Here is a 12,997-nt window from a genome sequence, read left to right as displayed (position 1 = left end):
ACACATATGTCTTTACTTGAGCAAGCACATATAACCTTAACATTTTTAAATTATTATTTTCAGTTAGTCAACCTATAGTATAACCTTAACATTTTAATTTATATATGGGAGCCTTCATTTTTTCCCCCTTCCATCAGTGTTTCTCTTAAGGCTTCAGGATGTTTTTTTGCTTCTCTTTTCTCCAATTAATGCACTAAATCTCATTGTGAGCTAAACACTGTTAATCTTAATGGATCATTCCGGTGGTCTAATGCATCTTACTTTTCAGTGAGTGACAAGCTATTGGGTATTTATTCTCATATTGAGAAACAAACTAAACTGTAGAGAATATGGCATGAACCACGTTTCATCTTTGCTTCTGGGTGAGAAGTTGGCTAGGAACGTGACATACCTGTAAGTCTTTATACAACTAAGTCTACCGACAGTGAAAAACTCAGAAAACAAATCTAGATAAGTTATTAAAATTTGTGTGGTTCTATATAGCATACAAAAAATATTTGAAAGATCACATTTGATCTTTCCACTCTGATATCTATGGGACATTCCCTGTGCTTGTTTGAAATCTTCTAAACCATAAGAGTATTTGCATAATATTGTGATATTATTGACTTAAATGGTGAACAAGTAGCACTGTATAGTAGTCCACATGCATTCAAAATAAAATAACAGGAGAGTAATATATACATGTGTGAATGTATGTGTATTACCATTAAAGGGTTAAGCCAGTTGCCTTTAGTTTACAGCTTCTAAAAACCAGTATATTCAAAATCAAGGAAGGAGGAAAATCCTGACAAATCTTTGTTTATAGCAGTAACTACATTTTCCTTTGGACCATGTGCCTTTAAAATGTCTGAATGCATTGCCGTGCAAGTGTCATGTGTGTTTAAAAGATGCCATAATTATTAGATACAGCTCTAGCACAGGCCTTCTAGACCAGCACCAGGGCTCCTGGACCAGGTAAAAACCTACAAGGGGCACCAAGCCGCATATGGATGTAGCTGCACGATCGGATTGTTGAGTACATTCACTCATCGGCACAGGCTGAAAATTATGCTTCTTAGCCTCCTGTGAACATGTTTTCTCATTTTTTTTTATTTTTTTAAATTGTATCTTAGGATCTGCTTCAAAACACAGATGCTCACAAAAGAGCATTCCATGATATCTACAGGACCAGGTCTGTTAACGGGATCCCAGTGCCACCTGATCAGTTAGAGGACATGGCCGAGAGGTAAGAGGACAGCCGATTATAAATGAAGTGTCTTTTTTTAAATGCTTGGTGGGTATTTTTTCCATTTCTTTTCTTTTCAATGAATTGATTTTTTTCTTTACAGAGATGCTTTCATTCGGTACATAAAAATCGAGTGCCCATAACATATGCTAAGAATGCCAATGTTCTAATGTATTATTGTTTGAAAAGAGTAGACCTGAATATGCCCACAGCCTGGAAATCACAGAAATGGTTTCTTCAGAGACTGTATTTTTATTCAGTACTGTGAGGAACATTATGTAATATTACAAAAACAGCTTATAAAAGAAACAGATGAGAGTTGCCTTGGCAGGGGAAAGAACTAAATTAAATACTTCACTCGATCATGATTTGCCTTTAAATCCAGAGCTAGAAAAGGAGTCAGATCTCCTGATACTGATTGATCAGCCAGAGTTTAGAAGACCTTGTACCTGCTATTATATTTAGCTCTGACGTGTAACGTGTAACAGGTTAAGTAAGCACCGTTCTGTTACTATTAGTTACATTCTGTAAATTCTCGGTGTTTTATTTCTAGGTTTCATTTTGTTTCCTCCACATCAGAGCTGCACTTAATGAAAATGGAATTTCTAGAATTAAAGTACCGTCTGCTTTCACTGCTGGTTCTTGCAGAGTCAAAGCTGAAATCTTGGATCATCAAGTATGGGAGGAGAGAGTCAGTGGAGCTGCTTCTGCAAAACTACATTGTAAGTCTCCCCGGTGCTTTGAAAAAGAAATCAGAGGATACATGGGTTTAGCATTTCGTACCTACCAGTTTATTTGACACTATTATTTTTATCTTGAGTTTAAAGGTACAAGGGTGTTAAATGGGCTTGATATAAGTTAGCTCTTTGCAATAATCTGAAATATTCACCTATGTCCTTTGGAAAAATAGAAAGATTTTGCTGTATTAACCATACTAAACCCTTGTAACTGGCTTTATTGCTTAAAAAAAAAGAAAAAGTTTTTACATTGCATACCCATGACTTTGATAGTGAGCTCACCATTGAAACTGAGTTAAAAATATTTATGTCATGTCTCTAAAAAACAATCATCCTCTGTTATTCATATGGGAACTATAATATGTATGTCTCCGAGTTTCATTGCTTCTCGTGTGCATGCAGGAAAAGTAAAATTCTTGTCTCTGAGTCTCTGTACCAATTTAATTTTTATGGATCATCATATATTTTGGGTTATCAGTATGAATAATTCCATATCTACATAGAATAGTAGCCCTCCGTTAATGAAGATATTAGGTTGTTCTCTAACTAGCAGTTTCTATTTACATGTAATTAGAGAATTATTTATTAAAGGTAGTTTATTTCTGTTAAACAACCCTCCCACAAATTTATTAGCAATACAAACTTGCTTTCAAAGTTATTGTGTGTAAGTCATCTCAGTCCTGTACTACTCCATTTGTGTTTAATCACATATTCTAAATGAGAAATTAGTAAATTTAAAATCTAAGCCCATTTCTAATATGACTAGTCAGAGCAGCTCTGTAACTGGTATGACTGAATGTTTGTTGAAACCATATCACTATTGAAGCATTCTAGAATCAGAATATATTTTGTTACATTTTAATTAGATTTTTAAAGTGAAGAATGAACAAGATGCATTTGGGAAAAGATACATTTACAGTAGAATCTTTCTTTAGGGTTACTACAATTGTCTTGGAAATATGTGTCAAAAAATGTGAAATCTGTTTTGATGTGTTCCCTTATTCTGAATTATTTTGGAAAATAATGAAAAATCTTATTTTTTAAGTTTGAGCAATTACTTTAGTCTTTTAAGCATTAACACAGATAAGCATTTGTATTTTGGGGGTTAGTCTTGTCAATGGTACACAATGAGCTCAGCAGGTAATTATGCAGGATCCATCTTTGTTCTCCCTATTTAAGGACAATCAGATTGAATGCCTGATGGGAGTGTTCCACCAGGTTAATGTTCTAATAAAAGGTTGTTAGTAATTCTCTTTGAACTTCTCAAATAAAAGATATGTAAGTAGAGTTATATATTAATGATTAAAAGAAATAATGTTAATTAAAAAAAAAACCTAGTTCTGCTTTCTTCATAAATTAAAGAGAAGTTCACTAAGCTGCTGGTTTTAAATGGCTTCATAACTTTTAACTACTGGTAAACTTGCCAATTTCACAACAAAGGTAGCACATTTGAATGAACATTTCTTGATATTTTTATTCCATGGTGAAAAACACCTATTTATTGCTAACCCTTCTTTTCTATGAAGGGCCTTACAGTATTTTTTGCTTAATAGTTTTAGTAAATGTGAGATATTGAGTGACCCCCCCATGAACTCATTGTTTTCCATGTGTCATCTTGTATCCTAGTGACAACCCTAGGGGATGGGCATTTCCATGTAGTTTCACTGAGAAAAATAGAGCCTTTCAGTGCTCAACCCACATGTTCCAGGTGGCACAGTTGATAAGAAGTAGACTCTTGGTAAGAAGTTGGTTAAGAAGAAGACTCAAATCCTGACTCTTCAGGATTTGAAGTCACATCATTCCAAACCAAAAGTTTTGGCACTGAACCTGACTAACAAAATGGGCTGGGAAAGTTTTGTTGTTGTTGTTGTTGTTGTTTAACTTAAAAGACCAAATAATTAAAACGATCTCCTGTAGCTTGGTGAATTAAGGAATGCAGCTCACATAAATATTAGCTACATTTAATGTTAGTTCATATTTAACAATATTTTACACTTACATACTATAGTCTGATAGTGACAGTGACAGAAATAATAATTTCTTTTTTTAAGTTTTATTTATTTATTTATTTGACAGAGAGAAAGATCACAAGTAGGCAGAGAGGCAGGCAGGGGTGGGGTGAAGCAGGCTCCCCGCTGAGCAGAGAACCAAATGCGAGGCTCGATCCCAGGACCCTGGGATCATGACCTGAGCCGAAGGCAGAGGCTTAACCCACTGAGCCACCCAGGCTCCCCAGAAATAATAATTTCTGTTTAGGCATGATATTGGGGCAGAGTGGGGTGAAGTAGGGGAGATATTACAGTCTGGCCACTAGTCACATGGAAATGTGTTGAATGAATCAACTACTTACAACCCATGTGACTTCATAAATAACTTAATTTCTAGGAGACTTAGTCTTTCCCAAATTTTTAGTAATAATGGTGATGATGATGACGATGATGATGATGATAGACTTATAGGGACTTTTGTAGGGAAGAAAGATGGACACATGTTACTTTCCTTTTATCTCACACCCCCTATAGCTTCTCTCATCCCTTTGGAATTGGTGAGAAAATAATTTTCTTTAGGATGGACTATTTCAAAAGTGAAGACTTCCAAATAAAATAATAAAGTCAGGTTCTTAAATCTAATCCTTTCCTTAGTTTCTAAAAAAATTTATTGTAATGAGCCATATGCTGTTCTATATCATCTATTAACCAAAGTAATATGCAGGATGTAAAAGTTCCATAATTATCTTTTCCTTAGTTTGAATTCTCAATTCAATCTTATTCATATGCAAAAAACCCACCATGTTTTAAAGGGTTAGAGAATCAGAAAATGTGCTTCCTACTTACCTCTGTACTAGGTGCTCAAGTGTGCAGCTGCCGTGTGCTTAAGAAACTCTTGGAAAATACTCCACAAATGCTTGCTAATTAAACCTGGACCACATGCTATTCATAAGAGATTACAAACTGTAATATAAATCGGAGATCATAGGTTTGGTTTTTGCTGTCATACTTGTTCTTGACATGACCATGCTTGTTAACACATGCTCCAGTTTTACTATGGAAGAAATAGGATAATTCATTCTTTTCCATAGAAGGAGAGCTCTTGGAATTGTGGCCTGTGTGAATGCAACATAAGTAATGTGAACTCTTATTTTATTATTTGTGATTATTTTATTAATGTTAAGTAGGCAAGTCTGATAAAACCTCTTCTCAAAGATGATCTTTTAAATCTTAAATTACCTGGCTTAGCTCTGTTCAAGTGAAATCAATGAATGAAATTTATGTATCTCTATATTTATCTTGTGAGAGAAGTTTGGTTATCTTCCACTAATACTTTGGATTTAGCGGGATAAAGAGATATCTTCTTTTTCTTGAAGTACCATCAGCTTTAACGTGGCTTATTTGTTGAACTGGATAGCCAAATGTAAGCCTATTTTTATTTTATTTTTTTAATAATTATATAGTTCTTTGTTTTTAAGATTTTATTTATTTGAGAAAGAGAGAGAGAAATGGCAGGAGCAGGGGGGAGGGGCAAAAGGAGAGGGAGAAGCAGACTCCCTGCTGAGCAGGGAGCCCTAAGCAGGCTCTGTCCCAGGACTCTGTGATCATGATCTGAGCTGAAGGCAGACACTCAACCGACTGAGCCACCCAAGTGCCCTGTAAGCCTTATTTTTAAAGGAATAAATTAATCCTATCATTATTTTAAATAGACACTTGCATTTTCTTTTGCACCCTTCTGAGAGACTGTCTAGTTAGCTCATGGTAAAAAGGAGATTTACCAGTCCTCCTGCTAAAATGATATTAATATGCAAAATAATTCATGCTATGAAATGGGTTTACTCTGTGTTCAGAAAGAAAAAAGTGTCAAAATAAATGAAACAGTTAAAAGGTAAAATAACAAATAAGGTATATTCCTTCAAAAATTAATTGCCTTGTCTTTCTAATAGAAAGGCTCGAAGACACTTTAATGAGTCCCTACAACATTTATAATATTCTTTAAAAATATCCTGTTTTTCCCATTGGAAATGAAACTGGAAATCAACTTTTCTCTTATTCATTTGTAATTAATTTGTAAACAATTCAAGCAAAAGCATATTTAGTGAAGTTTTTCTGTCCAATACAGCCACTATTTCCCATTCCTCGCACACTTAGAACAATTGTTTTCTCATTAGCTTCTTGAAATTTCTTCCAAAAATAAACAGAGAATATTTTTTAAACATTGCCAAATATATTTATCTCTTCAATTGTCTGCAATGTCTTGTACATTAGGTGTAACTTTCCTTTTTTGATCAAATTATGATATGTTCATTTGTTTTAGTTATTCCAAAATTAAATTGCCGTAAATTACTCTTTCCCTAGTTGGGGAACAGGAAGGTTAAGGGAGTTGAACATGAGGCTGAATAATCACTTAACCAATTAATTGCTTTACTTACCAAAGTAATACAGCCTGTATTAAATATTAATAATTAATATTAATAATTAAATAAAATATTGCAATAAGTGTTCCTCACGGAACCCTTCATTCCAGGTAACTCGCAGCTTTTCCTGGTCACTATATTCCTGAAAAGTAACTTATATATAGGTAAAGTGCTGTATAAACATAAGATGCTATGAAATATATTATGCATGGAATGTTTTTAAGTGTTATCTTGAAATATAAAAATTTATCAGTAAAATTGAGGGAAGTCTATGACATTATGAAGTTTTATATCTGCACTCAAATATTTTACATCTCCGTATTAAAAGTATTCATGAACATATCACACTGGACTTCAGCTGGTTTTTAAAAGCAAATTAGCTTTTTATAATGGAGCATTTTATAATAGAGACACTTATCAAGTATTTTACTGGGTTCAAATCATAGGAACTAGTTGTACTATTAAAATGTTGATAACTATATTTGCATTTATTTTTTTTTTACTACAACAGGACTAATCTTCGAAACAGGGGTTATTTCATATTTCCTAGAGTTAACAATAAAATTTACCTAAGGATTTCTTGTGTGTTCTAAATTGTATAGTGCCCATTTGCTGATGGTGGCTCTGTCACATATGTAAATTATATACAGCTATAGACATGGCTTATCTGTAATTTTTACACTTGTGGATGGGCTATGTGATTATTTAAAATTTTTCGGCTTGTAAACATTTTTTGTACTTTTTATTTTAAAGGAAGTGTGCACTGTGCCATTTATTTATAATCAAAGTTCCTCAGAGCCATCATTCACCAGAATCAATGTTCAAGGAGCAACAAAATCCCACAGCTCAAACACAGTTGGACAAGAAAATGTTCTTCCAAATTTAGTGCTTTCTAAATGTGAGCCCCAGGTTGTCTGAGAGCGTCAGTCTTCTCTAAAAACAAACCCTTGTGTGGAGAAATAGAATACTTTCTCAATAGTGCTGAGTTAGAATTAAAAGTGTGGAATCAATTTATAGTCTCAGAATAACCAGGTTATTTTATAGCAGTTGAATTCATTTGCTGGTTTTTTTTACAAGCGTGAGGTTGGCAAATTTGGGCAAAATACCCTTATTCCTCTCTTGAAGAAATGGACTTTGGTATTTCTTCTGGTGCCTAGGGTTTGCCATCTTCTAACCACTCCCCCTTTCTAGTCTTTTATAGAAAATACCCAGTTCTTTGAACAGTATCAAGTGACATACCAGATCTTGAAAGAGACAGCAGAGATGTACATCCAAGCTGATGGGTCAGGTAAGACACATGATAGAACTGTCTGTATTGTTGACTGCAGTGTAATTGAGAACCTACAGGATTCTGTGATCAGATCTTTTTTTTTGTTCCCTGCTGAATCTTTCTGTGACCGTGCCGTGGGCCCGGAGAGCGCATGTTGGCTTCAGTCCCCTTGACTTTGTGCAACGCCTGCTGACCCATGTGATCGTACCGTGTGTGTGCGCGCATTTCTCTGTGTGTAATCTTCTGAGAAGAGGCAGAAAAAAAAAAAAAGAAAGAAAAAACAAAGCATTCATTTTCTAAATTGCTATTTTCTAAACTATTTTCAAGTCTGAGGATTAGATAAAAAAGAGGTAACTTGAATATTATCAAGGGAATGAAAAGTTAGTGTGAAGACACACGTTGTAAAATATGTTCGCTTCGTTTTGTAAATATGTCTGTCATGTTTGTCAAAAATGAATGACCGCTTTTGTGACCAATACTATATATGTGACCATGTATTTGAGTGCATATAAAATGTGAAAAAATACATGTCGTTCATTGCATTCCCATTTATCACAAATTTTAAATGTATTATCACTTTTAACCTTTATAAATGCCTGTGAGTATGGTATAACATATTCCCAGCATTAGCTGAAAGAAATTGTAACATTTCATCTTTTAACTTTATAATCTAAAGAAGAGTTATAATTGCACACTAGTGTATAGCCCATAGGGGAAAAAAAAAACTTGGTGGATTTGAAATATAAAGTAAGGGTTATAATTTGTTGTATCTGTCTTAGTGGAAGAAGCCGAGAATGTGATGAAATTCATGAACGAAACCACGGCCCAGTGGCGGAACCTTTCAGTAGAAGTCAGGAGCGTGCGGAGCATGCTGGAGGAAGTAATTGCTAACTGGGATCGATATGGCAACACGGTGGCCAGTCTTCAGGCCTGGCTAGAGGATGCAGAGAAAATGCTAAATCAGTCAGAGCATGCCAAAAAGGTAAGATTGCTTCTTACCAAAGGAAAGGAATACACCCAAACTTAACAATGAGACAGCAGAGTTCTCTAGGGAGTGTTACATATTCGCAAATGTGACTCAAGATTCTTGACTTTGCCTGCTCTCAGGTTGATAAATTATTTTAGGCCAAGAAATACTCTGCTTTATAGAAGTTACGTTAAAACAGTTCCCTCTCTGATCAGTTCGGTGTTTTGCTTTTGCATTCAGAAAAGCGGGAACCTATGGAGGGACAGCCAAACCCCCAGGAAGCCCAGGGGGCAACAGAGGTCGATATACTTACCATTAGGTCTGTACGTGAAGGGCACTGACCTCTGTGGATTTCCTCATTTTAGAGAGGACAACATAATATTGATTCTGTGTAATGACACACACCAGCTGGACGTCTGGGTCATCAGATTTTTTTTTTCCTCTTTGGATATTCTTTTTTTGGATTTTATCAGCCCTCAGACAAGGGTTCAGAGTGGCCAGAGTGGGCAGGAGTGATATTTTTTGTTCCATTACAGGTGTATGTGTGGGTTTCAGAGGTACCGTTTTACTTTAATGTCACTTACATTAAAATCTTGTATAAAATGGATTGATTTCTGTATATGTACTTCTTAATGGGAACTGATATTTTCTCATGAAAAATTAATTTTTATGTGAAAGATATTAAAATACCAGGCTTCCATTAAAAAGTATAGTAAATACATTAGAATTAGTGCTTGCTATCCAAGATTGGTTCTTCTATTATTGTGTTATGCAAGTAGATGCATAGTTTTTAAATGTTTAGCACTCTTTATTTCACATAGATTAAATATTCTTGTGTAGTTGAGGTTGATAAGAACTGTATGCCCATACAGATTTTGGCTTTTCTGATTAGACTGGCAGTGCCCTAGTAGATGTCATATGTGTTAATTTCATCCAAGGGACTATAACCACCAGAAACAGAAGTGTTCTATTTATGTGGGAAGTCCTCCCACATATGGCTTATAAAATAGATTTTGAATTATCTTTGGTATCCTTGGTTTTTACTGTGGTGTGTGTGTATATGTATGCACAAGCACATATATATTAACTTGAAATCAGCAGACAACTACTTCATTGCCAAGTGAGTAACCTTAAACAAATAAGAAACGATATTACTGTATTAAGTCTTCTTTGGCCCAGATTTTTAATTTTTAAAAAATTTCCTTCAATGATTTATATCCATGATTGTTAATTATCTTCATGTACTATATTCAGATTTTAAAACCAAAAATAATAGGTCAAAGTTTGTTTTTAAATTTTAAACAAAACTATACATTACTGTAAAATACCATACCTTTTATATGACCCTGGCTCTGGTATTTACCAGCCCGAAGACTATGTACAAGTCCTTTACACTTACAGAAATTCAGTTTTTTCATCTGTAAAATAGGAACAACAGAAAATGTCTATCATGTTTTGTTTTGTCTTCAGCAAAAGTTATGGCAAAAAATAAAATTTTTTCTTGTAATAAGACACAGCATTTTTAGTTCCTGTTTTTGAACCTCTTTATTGAAAATTGCATTTGGAAAAAGAGCTAACATTTACCTTAAAATTTGTGCAAATTTAGAACAAAGATACCTCTCATAGTTTGGTTACTTCCATATCCTTTATTAACTTTTGGTCTGTGGTTTACAATAGTGCGCATTGTTTATTTTATAGGATTTTTTCCGAAATTTGCCTCACTGGATACAGCAGCATGCTGCCATGAATGATGCGGGCAATTTCCTAATTGAAACATGCGATGAGATGGTTTCCCGTGATCTTAAACAGCAGTTACTATTGCTGAATGGGAGATGGAGGGAGTTGTTCATGGAAGTCAAGCAAGTACGTCTTTCAGTCTCTATATGCTCAGAACATGCACGTGTTATAAATGTGGAGGTGAACAATCTGTTTAGAGACTGTTTTATTGTTGTAGCATGGGCTTATTTAGCCAGATTATGGATGTGTTTAGAGCATTTATGTTTATTTTGGGCCCTTTATTCTTTCCCATTTATAATAGAGGAACATTACAGAAATGTATGGTTTATTGAAGGATTCTCTTGACAATATGGAGCCTACAGATATGGAACGACTCATGTTTGAAATCATAATTCTTTGCTTCTATGCTAGTTCCTTTTTTCTTTTCACAGCAATTGGACTTACTTCAAGTGTATCTAAAATAAGAGTCAGAAATTAGCATCTTTCTTAACGTATAACAATTCCAGAGAGTATGTGGCTGTGAAGGTTACAGGCTCCCAGAGGTTTGACTTAATGATTTTTCATGTTGTGCTCCTCCCTTTTCTTAACAGTATGCTCGGGCTGATGAAATGGACAGAATGAAGAAGGAGTACACAGACTGTGTGACCGCCCTGTCCGATTTTGCAACTGAAGCCCTTAAGAAAATGTCTGAACCCTTAGAAGTCTCTTTTCTTAATGTCAAGTTATTAATTCAAGACTTGGAGGTGAGGGGGGTGGTTTCTGGACAACAAAGTGAAAACCTGTTCTGTTGTGAGAAGGAAGATCACCGAAGTTAACCCAGACCATTGCCACGTTGTCCTATGTCTCTTGGGCACCATTTTGACATGTGTGCATAACCTGATTGGCACTTCGAAATTGAAAAAAGTGCACTTAAATAAAATCTATTTGGATTTTTTTTAAGGGTATGTTTTGACATAGATTAACTTCAAAATAGTTTTTTAATTCAGAGATTTTTTTTTCTACAACTGAATTACAAAGGACTAGGTGAAAACAGGAAACATCTACAAATTATACCTCCACATAAATGCCTCTTCTACAAAGTATCACCTAAATGAATTGTGCTCTTTACATATTTTGAATACCTTGCTGCTCTCAAAAATGAAGTAGTAAAAGAATATTTAATGACATGGAAAGCTTTTCTAATACACTATTAAGTGAGAAAAGCAAAAAATAGTATGTTTTTTTTGTAAACATAAAAAAATGGGTATAAGAATGCACAGGGGAAAACATTAATGATGTGTAGTGATGGGGTGTTGGGCCTGGTTATGACTGTGTGAGAAGACTACGTAATTAACATTTTTTAATTATATCTGATTTATAAATTTTCTTTGATGACAATGTGTTACTTTTTTTTAAGAAAAAGTAAGTTGTATAATTGTTAAGGTCAGAGGAGTTGTCCCAAATTAACATGCATTTAGTTGACATAATGTTTATATACTACATTAGCACACATATTTTGAAAGTGTACAGATTACTTCAGCTTGTCCGTATGTTAATTTAAGGATTTACAGTGACTTCTGAAGGAAAGGTTTTATCTATTCATGTGATATTACCGATATATCATAAATTAGCAGTAAAGGAAAGCAATAAGTGGAATCTCCAAAAATTTATTAGAAGTATAGGATTTTATACAGTACATATTGATTTTTGTCCAACCTTCTGTGGAATCCCGAAATGAAAAGGAAATGTACCATGTATTACTCTCACTGTTTCAATGATTCATGCAGGACATTGAGCAGAGGGTACCTGTAATGGAGGCTCAGTACAAGATGATCACCAAGACTGCACACCTCATTACCAAAGAGAGCTCCCAAGAAGAAGCTAATGAAATGTTTGCAACCATGTCTAGGCTCAAGGAACAGCTAACCAAGGTGGGAACATACTTAAACGCATGACACACCGTGCGGGACCAACGCTGCCTTCAGTGTGTTTTACGCCTCCTCAGTCACACCCATGGGCAAATCCTTTACCTGTTAAGAGATCATGCTTCTGTTTTTTCCTGGGATTCTTGATTTAGTAACTCTGTCATTTAGTAACTTTGTCAGGAGTTTTAAAACTGAAACTATGGAGCTGATGTCATGTATTACCGCTGTTAATTTAGAAATACTAGGAGCTCCATTTAGAAAGATAGGTCTGTTCTGAAGGAATAAGGGGCCCAGTTAAATGTGATAAAACAAAGGCGGGGGGGGGAGAAAAAGAAGGGGAAGGAGGAGGAAGAAATCAGATATTTAAATAAGAAAGAATTTCCAAATGCCCTTTTATTGAGTTTTATCTGATATCCCCTGGCTCTAAGACTATTTATGCTATTTTCTGCTGGCATGGCCATGAAGCAGTGAAAAATTCTGCCCTTTTCAGCTCATGGAGCTAACTTGAAACTTAAGATCTATACATTTGTACCACTTGTGTACAGGGAACCCCGTGGATACCAAGCACTAGCCATAAGACTTTTCTCTTCTGTCGAGGGTCTTTCATTAAGAACTTTGGAAGTTCCATTGGGATTTTTTAATCTATCTGAAGTTGAAGATTTTATGAGGATGGTGTTGTTTGTGATGGGGCAATTAATTTCTGACAGAAGAAAGGAGTGACTATATAAATGAAGAGGAAAATCTTGTAA

At 34.8% G+C, this 12,997-nt stretch overlaps 1 protein-coding gene across 2 annotated transcripts in view; it reads left to right on the top strand.

The window, feature by feature from the left end:
- The window catches only part of SYNE1 (spectrin repeat containing nuclear envelope protein 1), a 451,046-nt gene that overhangs the window by 141,306 nt on the left and 296,743 nt on the right, over nucleotides 1-12,997 (top strand). For both annotated transcript variants that reach the window (XM_032836376.1, XM_032836375.1), the window contains exons 14-20: nucleotides 1,116-1,228; nucleotides 1,782-1,950; nucleotides 7,562-7,658; nucleotides 8,420-8,622; nucleotides 10,306-10,470; nucleotides 10,935-11,087; nucleotides 12,111-12,254. In XM_032836376.1, the coding sequence (XP_032692267.1) occupies nucleotides 1,116-1,228; nucleotides 1,782-1,950; nucleotides 7,562-7,658; nucleotides 8,420-8,622; nucleotides 10,306-10,470; nucleotides 10,935-11,087; nucleotides 12,111-12,254 (1,044 nt within the window). The remainder of the gene's footprint in view (nucleotides 1-1,115; nucleotides 1,229-1,781; nucleotides 1,951-7,561; nucleotides 7,659-8,419; nucleotides 8,623-10,305; nucleotides 10,471-10,934; nucleotides 11,088-12,110; nucleotides 12,255-12,997) is intronic.

Source organism: Lontra canadensis, unplaced genomic scaffold (assembly GCF_010015895.1).
Source record: "Lontra canadensis isolate GAN:19392208 unplaced genomic scaffold, GSC_riverotter_1.0 scaffold92, whole genome shotgun sequence".
NCBI lineage: Eukaryota > Metazoa > Chordata > Mammalia > Carnivora > Mustelidae > Lontra > Lontra canadensis.
This window is presented reverse-complemented; position numbering and strand designations above follow the sequence as displayed.